The sequence below is a fragment of the Antennarius striatus genome, chromosome 5 (genome assembly GCF_040054535.1).
Source record: "Antennarius striatus isolate MH-2024 chromosome 5, ASM4005453v1, whole genome shotgun sequence".
NCBI classification, from domain to species: domain Eukaryota; kingdom Metazoa; phylum Chordata; class Actinopteri; order Lophiiformes; family Antennariidae; genus Antennarius; species Antennarius striatus.
This window is the reverse complement of record NC_090780.1, coordinates 12,303,718-12,316,376: the sequence shown is the minus strand read 5'-3', so window position 1 is coordinate 12,316,376 and position 12,659 is coordinate 12,303,718. Positions and strand designations below refer to the sequence as shown.

At 40.5% G+C, this 12,659-nt stretch overlaps 1 protein-coding gene across 1 annotated transcript in view; it reads left to right on the top strand.

The window, feature by feature from the left end:
* Positions 1-3,035: 3,035 nt before the first annotated feature.
* LOC137595510 (voltage-dependent calcium channel subunit alpha-2/delta-2-like) overlaps positions 3,036-12,659 on the top strand; it is a 43,036-nt gene continuing 33,412 nt past the window's right edge. Inside the window, exon 1 of the mRNA XM_068315682.1 lies at positions 3,036-3,405. Within this exon, the coding sequence (XP_068171783.1) occupies positions 3,290-3,405 (116 nt within the window). The 5' untranslated portion in view covers positions 3,036-3,289. The remainder of the gene's footprint in view (positions 3,406-12,659) is intronic.

The following is a 12,659-nucleotide window of genomic DNA, read 5'->3' as shown; positions in this document are numbered from 1 at the left end:
ACTCAGTTCCATAAAAAATTGTTCTATAAATAGTTCTCTTACTTTTGTGATCAAAAACATTGACTTGAATTCCAATTTCGAGGCTGTTCTGTAAATAGTTTTAAAAAAACAATAAATAAATAAAGTAACTTGTTATCAACCGTGGTACACTGGCGTCATGCCTGGAGTGTCCCCTGCCTCTTGCCCTATGACGCCGAGATAGGCTCTGGCTCCCCGTGACCCGCTGCGGTGGATATAGCGGTGGGAATCTGAAGATGACTGACTGACATGTTATCAATCCATATCAATTTTAGATTTAAAATAATGTAATGATTTAAGCCCCACCCATTTCCAGTCAAACCACACCCACTTCCTGTTTAAGCCACTTCCCATTCCGAGTACAGATACAGATACAGATAATCTAGTTCAGGGGTCGGCAACCTTAAAGGTTCAAAGAGCCAAATTGAACCAAAAAAACTAAAATCAAACCTGTCGGGAGCCGCAAAACATTATACGCTTTATAATGAAGGCAACACGAGCTCTAAGTGTCTATATTAGCTATTAGCCTACTATCAAATTGATTAACTAGTCATAGTTAATGCATAATGAGATTCATTATTTTCCATGCATGCATTATTTTCCATGTTTACATACCTGCACAACAGCCTGTCTGTTCACTAGCGATCACATCACATGACTCCTCACGTTTAATTGATAATGCAGGAGTTGAATTAATGTCCTAGATTTGCTGATTGGTGATGTAGCGTCTTATTTCCTTCACTGTCTTTGCAGAGAGAAGCAGGTCTGACTTTCTGTATTGTTTTGTTGTCATTATTTTAATGAGTCCTTCATGTAATCACCACCTATTGGAGATATAATCGGGGGGACTGTGTGTGTGTTGGAACCCCCTTATCCACAGCGGTAACTCCGGTCAGAGAGCAGGCACCACACAGGGAACAGCTGATTTCTGGCATTTAATCAGTAACTTGCAGCATGACAGACCATAATTTCATGAACAACTCTTTTGGTCCCGACTTTACCCTCTACCAGAAAAACCTGCCCCGCAGACATACACATAATAAGGCTGAACAAACCCAAACAGGAACACACTTTTCTGGATTAATGATAATAACTACAGTATTCACATCGCTATTATTAACAGTCAATTAGCAGCCGGCATGGCTGGAACGATTCACGTGACCAGACCAGACCAGCCTCACTAGCGCAGCTAGCACGATTAGCGTGGCTAACACAACCAGCCTCACTAGCACAGCTAGCACGATTAGGGAGGCTAACACGAGCAGCCTCACCAGCACAGCTAGCACGATTAGCGTGGCTAACACGACCAGCCTCACTATCACAGCTAGCACGATTAGCGTGGCTAACACGACCAGCCTCACTAGCACGATTAGGGAGGCTAACACGACCAGCCTCACTAGCACAGCTAGCACGATTAGCGTGGCTAGCGCAATTAGCACGGCTAACACGATTAGCGCGACTTTCAATTCCCGTCTAATCTGTATGAATATATGTATGCTGAATGGCCATAGCGCTGCTTCCTTTATTAAATAGAATGTGGAATCCTTGTGACTCTCTGTCCCAACCTGACGCGGTCCGACAGCCCTCCAGGACAGAGTGGTAGAGCCGCGGCTGATGGCAAGGAGTAGACCCCAGTAGACCTGCCCTCAGGTGGCCAGAGCTACAGGGAGTCTCACCTGATTGGTCAGGATTCATGTCACATCACTCACCACCCGCCCACTGTGCTGCCAACCAATCACCACTGCTTTCTAAAGCCAGGGCAACAACTGCCAAGGACCACACAGTGCATCTGAGCTGTACTAAAAGGAGCCTGACTAAATTTTTAAACAACACGATAACTATGGTAATGTAGTAAAGCGTAGGAAATTTACAACAATAAGTTGTTTGGTTTTTTAAAAAAGATTTTTAGCTATAAGTAGAATATTTTTTTTTTTCTGTGAAGTATTATTTTTTTATTTTGTGATTAATGTCCAGGGAGCCGCAAGTGAGGCACTAAAGAGCCGCATGCGGCTCCGGAGCCGCAGGTTGCAGACCCCTGATCTAGTTGGTTGAACAGACACAGATACAGATAGTGTGTACTCGCTCATCCCTAATGTTCAGTTTGGTTTGTTGAGCCTCACTTTTCTACATTTCCCTATTGTTTGATGTATTTTGTGTTCTAGTGTGTTACTTTGTGTCCTGTCCTGACTGCCTCTCCTCACAACGTAGGAAGTCACCCTGTCAAATTACCTCATTGTCTCCGTGGTCCGTGTTTCTTCTCATGAAACAAAACAGTGTACAAGAAAGAATATTAAAACCATCTAACAATGCTTAATAATGTGTTTTCTTAAACAGCAGTCACTCTCATGTCCAAGTAATATTACGGTATTTGATTTGTTGTAGCTACATTAGTTTTTTACTTTCATTTGAACTCATAACTAAAATGTGTTTTTAAGTAAAGCTTAATGAGAATGAATGTTTTAGATAGATAGATGGATAGATAGATAGATGGATGGATGGATGGATGGATGGATGGATGGATGGATGGATGGATGGATGGATGGATGGATGGATAGATAGATAGATAGATAGATAGATAGATAGATAGATAGATAGATAGATAGATAGATAGATAGATAGATAGATAGATAGATAGATAGATAGATGGATGGATGGATGGATGGATGGGTGGGTGGGTGGGTGGGTGGATGGATGGATGGATCCAGTCTTAAAAGCTGTCATTATGTAAGTTGTAGCTGATTGGATGGTTTCAGTGTTTAGTCTGTACATTGTGATGCATTCAGGGACCATTAAATATTTCCCACTGTTTCCATCCTCCTCTCCTCCAACAACCATCACAGAAGCAGCCCCGCATAAAAATGAAATCTATGTCGATGACAATTCCCACGTGGCTCTGCAGAGATAAATAAAGCCAAACCGGATTCCTCAGCTCCTCTGTTGCCTGGTGAGCGTGAACGCGCACGGCTCCACGGGGAGGCTGTTGATGAGAGAGAGCCGTCGTGGACGCGCTGGCCTGTGTGGTGGCGGTGGGGTTGGCTAGTGGTATATGTGGGAGCACTCTGCGGTGTCTTAGCAGCTGCATCAGTGGATCTTTCACCGTCCGTGATGAGTCCACGGCCAATGACTGCCTCCTCCACGACCACTTGACAACACGGACCAACTAGAACCAGTGGGGGGGGACTGAGCCGTCCTGTTATCTTTATGCTGCTGAGACAGTCTGCAGCGATTCGCACACGCCACGAAGCCCCGTGACGAGAATTGTTAATGGAAAATGGCGATAGGCAAAAGGTCTCGCAGCATCGTCTGCTTGGTATCCATCCAGAGCATCTTGATTTTCCACGCGTCGTGGCCTGGAACGTCCGGTCTCACGTTCCCACAGCAGTACACGTAAGTACCCTGATCGGAACCCAGTGGGGCTCAGACAGGAGACAACTTCAGGCTGTCCACTCAGCCTTGGTGTTAAGAGATACTTCAGTCATCCTGTTTTAGTTGCTGTGGTTACATAATGTGTGATTATATCCACGCTATTTCAATCCCAGTGGACTCCAGGTGTAATCCACGGCATGATGGGCAGACAGTCACACTGTTCAAAGTGATCTGTGTGTCTGTGTGAATATTTCATGACACCCTGGTGTTGTGCTTGCTGGCCATCATGTTGGATAAAATGTGAAGTACTTTATTTGTGATGATGAGTTTTCCTTCAGTTCTTGTTACCTGAACTCTGGGAGCTGTAGATGTTCTTCATGAAGTCGAATGAAATGTGGAATAACTCACTTGACTGAAATCTTTATTCTTTGTATTTGGGGGGAAAAAAATGGGATGGGTGGAGAGATTTTAGCTTCAAAACTAGTGAAGTTGAAGGTGAGGGTCTTCTTCATCAAAGCTGTCAGAGGCGTAACATGTTGGACAGGCAACGTGAGGTCAGTGGTTGTAAAACTGAAAATGGTTTGTTATCAGTGCCCCCCCTGTTGTTTGATGCACCAGTGCTGGATTTTAGGAGAGCTCTTTAGTTGGTGCCTCTCTGGTAATCTTTGGAGAAAATTAGCCTCTGCATCTTTTGTAGTATGTGAAGTACTGCTGGCTCTTAACTTGAGAGCCCAGTTATTGGGGCCCACCTCTATTCAGGCTGATCTGGAGGGAGGAAGAGAGCAGATGGTCCACTCATCTTCAGTGGATACGCTGGGGGGGGGCTCTGACCAATCACAGCTGGAGATCCGATGTGTGTTTACCAGTTAGGAAAGGGATCTGTAAATCAGGAAGGTCTATATGTACATACAGTATGTGTTTTATGATCAATGGAATTATTTCGAGGATGGTGTAGCCGCTGCCTCCTCTTCGTCCTCCTCTTCGTCCTCCTCCTCCTCCTCCTTCTCTTCCTCGTCTTCCTCCTCCTCTTCCTGCTTTCCACTTATTTTTCTGCTGAGTGCTGTGAAACAGCTCCAGAGCCCTCTGCCCTGGGTCTCCTCATGTAAACTAAATGAAGCAGAATCATTATGCTGAATAAAAGCATCTCATTTCAGCTGTGAATTAATAAAACAGCAGTGGAAACTAATTCCCCTTCACCCCTTTAACTCTTTTTTGTCTTATTGACTAATGCTTTCTAAAGATAGATAAATTGATAAAATAGATTGCTAGATAGATTCCCGACATACTAGTAATTATGTCATCCAGTGTTGATTTGATCACCTATACATTTATGTATAAATTCTTTATTCTTTAGATTCTTATATCAGTATAGCTTATATCTTGCATTTTTGCTAGACCTTTTTGCTGTTGTGCCTTTTGTGTCTGCTTCACTGTAAATGTGCCAGTGTTGTGAGAAATTAAGCAATCCAATAATTTATCCAATTTCATCTCTAATCTTAATTATTTTGATGTTAAAATGATCTTTTAATGACTTTTTCAGTATTTATCCCAAATGTAAATCCTGATGTTGACTTTGTTTTATCTTTTCATGAAAATTTTTTTAGCATTAATTGTGGTTTTCTTCTTATTTATGGCGAAACAGAATGAATGTCCAGACACATGGGTAACACACTGAAGGAAGCTAAAGCACAAAATGATTATTATGTTGTCAGAAGTGTGATAACTAAAAGTCTTCAGCTGTTGTAGCTTACAGCTGCATACATGTCTGCACAGTGGCAATGCTGACACGCTGGCATTTAATGTTCGTGCCCATGTTAGTGTGGTGTGTGAGCATACAGATGTTTGGTAATGACCAGTAAAAGCAAAGCACGAAGCCTGATGGGCATAGTCGTTCAGGCATTTAGATGTAAAACATGGTGCTTGAAAATTACGGTAGATGATCAAGATTCAAGGTCTGAGCTAAATTCATGACAATATATCAAGCAAATCTTGAGACAATTTATTTAAGACCTTAAATTTATTTATTTAAGAACATTAGAGAAGGATCTCCTGAGATTCTCCCTGTGCAAAATTTTCGTTGTGTTATTTCATCCACAAAAACAAACTGGACTGTCTTCTTACTGAAGTCACGTCATTTGGTTAAGGCGTTCTATTTCATGCAAATATATCAGTTGTATATTGGCGTACTTTTAGTATTGACACTACACTTGTGTTTGTTCTGCATGAATGTGGGTCACATCACTGCCTCCCCTCCTCTCGTCCCAGGGGTGTGTGTGTGTGTGTGAAGGAGCTAACAAAGTAGAGTTGTGCGCTGATGTTCAGCAGCTTCACAGCAGCTCTTCGACTCAGAGGATTTTGATGTCTCACATCGCTGGAGAGGAGACGAAATGGAGCACGCAGTAACATCTTGAGATGGTGCATCCTCTGCACTAGCTCAGAAAGTTCAAGCTAGCCATTTAAATTGTCTATTAATGGAATCTTGTTCATATGAATTGAGTTCTTTTTGAAAAAATTTACTCAGGTATTAACATGTACCCAATCTAGGGAAAGGACACACATGCACAACTAGACAAGAACAACAAAAGCTTGTGATCTCTGTACTTGACAGTTTACCTGTTAACCAGATGTTACATCACACACAACAGACAGGGATATGATTGAGTTGTGGCATCAATGTCTTTAATTTAATTCATGAACAATTTAATCTGTACCATTAAGACTTCAGGTGTGAGTGTAAATCGCGTCAATGTGGGAATCTTTGGGTTTCTGGAGATATAGATTGCACTGTGGAATCATTTTTAAATGACTCCTCAATGTTTTCAATTGTTTGAAGATGATTACCCATTTTTTTTTAACGTTTTGAGAGAACGGTGCCATGCTGAGAAGCTTAAAAAATGTTTTGAGGGAGGGATTTTTGCCTTTATTTGATGGGATATTTGAAAAGAGAAAAAGAGAGAGAGAGAGAGAGAGAGAGAGAGAGAGAGAGAGAGAGAGAGAGAGAGAGAGAGAGAGAGAGAGAGAGAGAGAGAGAGAGAGAGAGAGAGAGAGAGAGAGAGAGAGAGAGAGAGAGAGAGAGAGAGAGAGAGAGAGAGAGAGAGAGAGAGAGAGAGAGAGAGAGAGAGAGAGAGAGAGAGAGAGAGAGAGAGAGTGGGGGATGATGTGTCGAAGGGTTATGGGAACTGAAATCAGGCTGCCTCTAGGTCTCCATACATGGAGTGCAAAACTCAGCAAACCCAACGCAATGCAGTTTTGAGCTCTTCCAGACCACGAGAAAACTCCAGTAAAATGTTGGGTCATAAATCCCAAATGGCATCACATGATCGTGCCTTTAAACTTGTGACTACTGCTACAAACAGCATTTACAATCCAAGGAAACAAACAATACTGTGAAATTATGATCTTTTTTTGAGGATTAAATATCATTGTATTGTACGGCACCAATTTTTGACATTGCAACAAAAGAATGGAAGAGCAGGGGATTAGAGCTGCATAATTCTGGAAAAAAATATGAATCATAATTATTTTGCTTGGATTTCAGGTCATAGTTCTCTGGCTCAGTTTTTCTCTCCCCGAATTGAAGTGTTTAGTAAACTTTGTCTTTCTCTGAATGATGTGGTGTAAAGACGTAGCTTGATGCAGAAAGCAACGTCAGAACTACATTTGGGGGCCTTTGGATTCTCAGCATCTCATGAAATACTGTAAAATGGTAAAGAATTGCCATCAGCTAGAAATGCCTTGTCACATAAATCTAGATTACAAATTTATAACAGATTGATTGTACACAGCCTTAATGGGGGACAAGCACAAAGTTTTAATCCCCGTACCTTGCTCCAGAACTTCCTCCAGTAGCTTTGACCACACATAATTATCTGTTCTGGCATAATTTAATTCTGCTGACAAAGGTTCCTCATGCAATATATACATTCACAGAGAGACAGGTGAGGGAGTGGCCCAAAATAGGGATTATCTAAATCTGTGTAGTTGTAGGCATCATGAAGATTGTAAAAACATTAGAGTGTTGTGAGAAAATTTCTGCTTATTTGTGCATATGGCTATGTTTTTAATTAAATAGTCACCAGGTATTAATGTTAATTTGACATACCTTGAAATTAGTCAGGCAAAGTCGGATGCCGATTGACAAATATCAGAACCATCTCCTGTTATGAGCCTCACAGTCTTCAAACAGTGGAACGGTGGCTTGAAGAAGAGCTTCTTACATCCATTAAGAATCAAGAGTTTTTTCATTCATGGTGAGTTGTGCAAACCTAATGGAGATGCATTTTCCTAAATGAGGGAGTTTTTTCCCGCCACTGTCACTTATGCTTACTCTTTTGGGTTCTGTTGGGTTCTGTTGCCTATTGGGATAGGATAGGATGGCGGTGCGTGCACACGCAGCGGCCCCTCTTTCTCCTACTATAGTGGTTCTTTTGTGTTTTTTTACTGCCTGTGGGTCTGAGAGGACTGTAAATTAATTTTTGCTGTATCTCTTGCATATATACATTCAAACAATAAAGTTGACTATGACTATCTTTGTGGAGATCACAAACAATATCACCAAAATATACATCTGAGGCAAAATGGGATAACAAAGTCACAGAATCTATCAAATCAGCCTGGTTTACTGTAGGATGTGGGAATAATACTGTGATCCCATGGATTATGTTAGGATTATGTGGATTATTTTAGGATTATATTTATTTTAGATATTATTATTTCTGCCAAACAAACAATAAAAACAGTGTGAGGATCAGGAGATGTGGATTCAACCTTGTGCTGCCTGGTCAAGTACCTAGAAAGAGGTGCTCAGTTATAATTTAAGCCTTTTATTTTCCCAGTTTGTGGATTCAGTTATCACAGCAACACACATTGTAACTAAATTAATCCTACTTACAACAGGATGTATGCATTCATGGTTGTGATCTGCCTTCACAGTAGGTGGCTGCTGCCCGTGCTCTTTTTAAAGAGCACGTATTTCTGCTGCTGATTCAACTGACAAGATGAAAATAATATCACTTTTAAATTGTGCACAATCTGCTTATCGAGGGTACTTTGTCAGGCCTGCAGCCCTATCATGAATGGCTCTTTAGAGGGATGGTCTTGATGCTACTGGAGTTAGAAAATACCTTGCATTTTATTTCTCCTTTAACTTCGGACCTTTCTTCAACCCAGAGGAACATTTTATCAGTGGAAGTGGAGTGCACGGTTTTCACGGGTGACTGTGTTTTAAAATCTTTCAGGTCAGGTCAGTTAATACAAACATCGAAAAGCAAGGAAAGAAATAACCTCCAAGTAGTGACCACTCTTCATTAAATCTCTCTATTGATCTGAGCTGTTGAGTTGAGATTTGTGGCTTGTCTATCTCGAGTCAACCCCAACAACAGTTTAATCTGTGATCCTGTCTTGTAAGTGCTGCAGCTGTCTAACTGGAACTAAATCAATTCTCTGGGCATTGAAGGGTTCCAGGGTGATTTTCTGGGTATTAAGATTTATCCAGAATTATTTCAGTATAAAGCTCCAATAATATCTCACATGCACAAAGTTGAGATGAGGAGAACCTCCTAGACAGCTTTCAACCTCAAAGTCTGGGCCTACATGGAGTGTGCAACATACAGTAAGTACTATAGTGAGTACCATGTCAGTCTTTACAGCACAGTTTCTATTTGTTTATAGACAAATAAGTGAAGCACTCAATATGAAACACAAGTTCTTATGTCACTGGGATAGGCTCCAGTGACCCCATGACCCACGACAGAGGAAGAAGTGGGCATTGAAAATGTTTTTGTTGTGGAAATGTTGCCGGATTGTGTGCAACTGCGACATTGAAATTGATTCAGGATAAGATTGTTCTTTATCATTTGTCAACACATTTTGCTGAATGACAGAATACATACTGACAGAATACATGACAGAATACATGCTGTCTTTTTTTTCTCTTCTCCATTGAAAATAAATTGTAATGACTCTAGACATGTGGTCATTAACATAAAGTATAAGGCTTACTATCATCAACGTTGGTTTGGTATTATTTATCCGACATCCATTGCTTTGGTTTCATGGTTTAAATGCTGGCAGCACGGTGGCGCAGTGGGTAGCACCACAGCAAGAAAGTTATTGGTTTGATTCCTTTCTATGTAGAGTTTGTCTGTTCTCCCCTTGTCTGTGTGGGTTTTCTACTGGTTCTTCGGATTCCTTCCCCCTCTATAAGCATGCAGCTTAGGCAAATTGTCTATATGTGCGAGTGCGTGTGTGTGTGTGTGTGTGTGTGTGTGTGTGTGTGTGTGTGTGTGTGTGTGTGTGTGTGTGTGTGTGTGTGTGTGTGAGTGGTTGTCTATATGTGGCCCAGAGATGCGCTGGTAACTTGTCCGGGGTGTAGCTAGCTGGAGTAGGCTTCAGCAGATCTGTGACAAGGTGGATAAGAGGCTGTAGACAAGATGATTCCAATTATATATTCTTCAAGAAGATGGATGGATGGTTTAAAAACAATTTGAAAATAATTTTCAGGCTATACTAATGAAAAATCCTCTTACAGTTCTTATCGCGATAAAATGTGTCATAAAGATTACATCATCACTGTGTCACTGTCAGTACAGTAAGCTCGGTGTTTCTAGCATTCAGTAGCGCTGTCTATGAGTGCAGGTTATTTTACTAGTAGAGCTGCTGCTCTGATTTATAGTCCTCTTAGCCTGAATGAACTGGCTTTTGATAACTGTCTGTGTAGGTTCTCAGTCATCCAGGTCATGGTTATCCAAAAGCTGTTGATTTGATCCACTGGACGTTAAGAAAGTTCTTGAAGACGTTTCGTCTTTCATCCAAGAGACTTCTTCAAAACAGTGGATCAACTCAACTTTTGATAACTGCTATTCAACATGTGACTTTCCAAAGTCTGAGAAAGTGTCCCACATCATGTAATACTGATTTCTTCAAAGTTATCTTAGACTCGGTTAAATTTTTTTAATCTTTAAACAGTTAGCCCGTGTTACAAACAGAACTGCTAGGCTTGAAAGATGTGTTTCTGAGTTACATTACAAGAAATTAATTATTTAGTGTTCTCAGAATGTCACGACTTTTGCTGATTCAGTTTATGAAAGTGAAATATTGTTGAAGTACCATTAATCTCCTGATACTAGATGCACTGGATCCCTGAAAATGTGAACAGAATACATAAAACAGTGAAAGTATGCTTAACTAAATGTATTTTTAAATCTCTCAACAATTCTCTGCAGAGGAACAAAAGAATTTAACACATTAACACTTACTGCAATGCAGGCCTGTGGTCTGTTTGTCTCATTGCCATCTGGATAATCATTCTGTGTTTGTCTAGTGATCATTTAGAGACAGAACCATCAGCTGGGGAATGGGTAACTGACCCAAGTGTAGACCATGAACCCTTTGGTAACCAGTAGTAGCACAGTTCTCAACATTCTTCTTCCTCTTAGTATAATCGAGTGCCTTCTCTTCTTTTCAGAACAGTTTGAGTTCCTACAGACTACTCATCTCTTAGATTTTGTTCCATGACACACGCTAAAATAACATTCCTAGATTAACATATTTTTTTTCCCTAGTCAACGATCTTTTCTTGAACTAAACCATGTTGGGGTTTTTTTAAAATCCAACCAAACTGAGAGATAGAAAGGAATGTCTCCTAGGAGACATATCCACATGACTGGACCTAGAGATAGAAATGCTTCTCTTCCTCCTTCTTCATTTGTGCTAGAAAAAGCCATTTGATAGATTCTGGATCCATTCACTCCTTATTGAAGCTACATGAACATCCAGCTTGATGTCTGAGTGGTGCTAGAGGGAATCAGCTGCCTGAAGCGTCATGTGCTGGTAGTGGTGGTTTCTGTGTTGAACTTGGAATATTTAACAGACAATACTGACTGTATTCAGTCATTATGTTGCCAGCTTCCTTTAAGAATTTTCTATTTCAGTCTTAATAAAATAAACATCTGTTTTGATGTCAACAGTCCCCCATTGATCTGCAGTGGTTATGAATGCCACAGATTTTTGTTGGACTGTCTACCATGCATTTGTCTTTTGTTTATTGGAAATTACATTGATTTGTGAGTGTAATTGTGTAGTACATTAGAAAGGAATTGATACAACACAACCAAAATCAATGAAGGGTAATGGAGAAGGGTGGATAAAACTGCAGACCTCTGTTGTTTTAGCTACAGTACCCAGGTAGTGTCTGAGAGACTTTCAATGGGTACTTTTAGTTCGAATGAAAACTACTGACTGACTTTTTTAAATTGACTTTAACTGTGACAGTTCAAATATCATATTAAAATCTCTGTGTCAATAAGAAAAAGAAAAAGACCTTCAATTTAGAACAGAACTAAAACAATGAACACACACACATACATACACACACTTTTAAGCACCTCACAGCTGTCAAGACTAATTTCAGTGTTTGTTTTGGATCCACAATAAAAGTTACAGATAAGACAGGAAATACGGTATTACATGCATTGAATGGAGTCAGTGATGAAAACTAGTTGAACTGTTTTGTAATGACTGTGTGTGTATGACTAAACTATCAGTCTGTGAACCCACAAAGAAGTATCTCCTCAATTGGTAGCTCCCCTCTATTTTATGAGATTTTTAGTGACTTTCAGTTCTTTGTTACCTGAAAGACCTGAAACCTCCAACACTTTGTACATTTGATTGTACATGACCTGCTCATCACCAGACAGCGGACACACAAATGATGACTCGCCTGTAAAACAACAAGTGTTCCCCTCGTTGGCTGAAATGCTGCTGTTTTCATAAATTTTACCTCCCAGAACACAGCAGATGTTTGCTCTGGCTCACTAGACGCTTCATTTTAGGAACAATGCCATGAATTCCAGTTACATCAGATGATCTGTCACACTATGTTGTATTATTTTCTTTTCTATTCCTTTTGTCATTCATTGGAAATTGTGTTGAATGAGTAAATGCTGAAAATTGAAAATATATTGATATATTGAAGGCCACAACCTGGAGATGTTTCTAATAGCATATGAATCTTACCTGTTTCAGACACCTACTTCTAGTCTTCCTGCAGAAGACCCTTTGAGGGTCGAAACCGGTTTGTGTTTTCTAATTTTGAGACTCTGTCTGAATTTTAACTCAGTTATCGTGTGTCTGAAGTAAGCCAGCCAGTCATCTTGATATTAATGTGTTTTCTGTATTAAATAAAGCTACAGGTAACATCTGCCTTTTCTGTTGCATCATCACTGTTTACTTCTTTGAACCTCACAAACATGCATGCGCGCACGCGCACACCCACA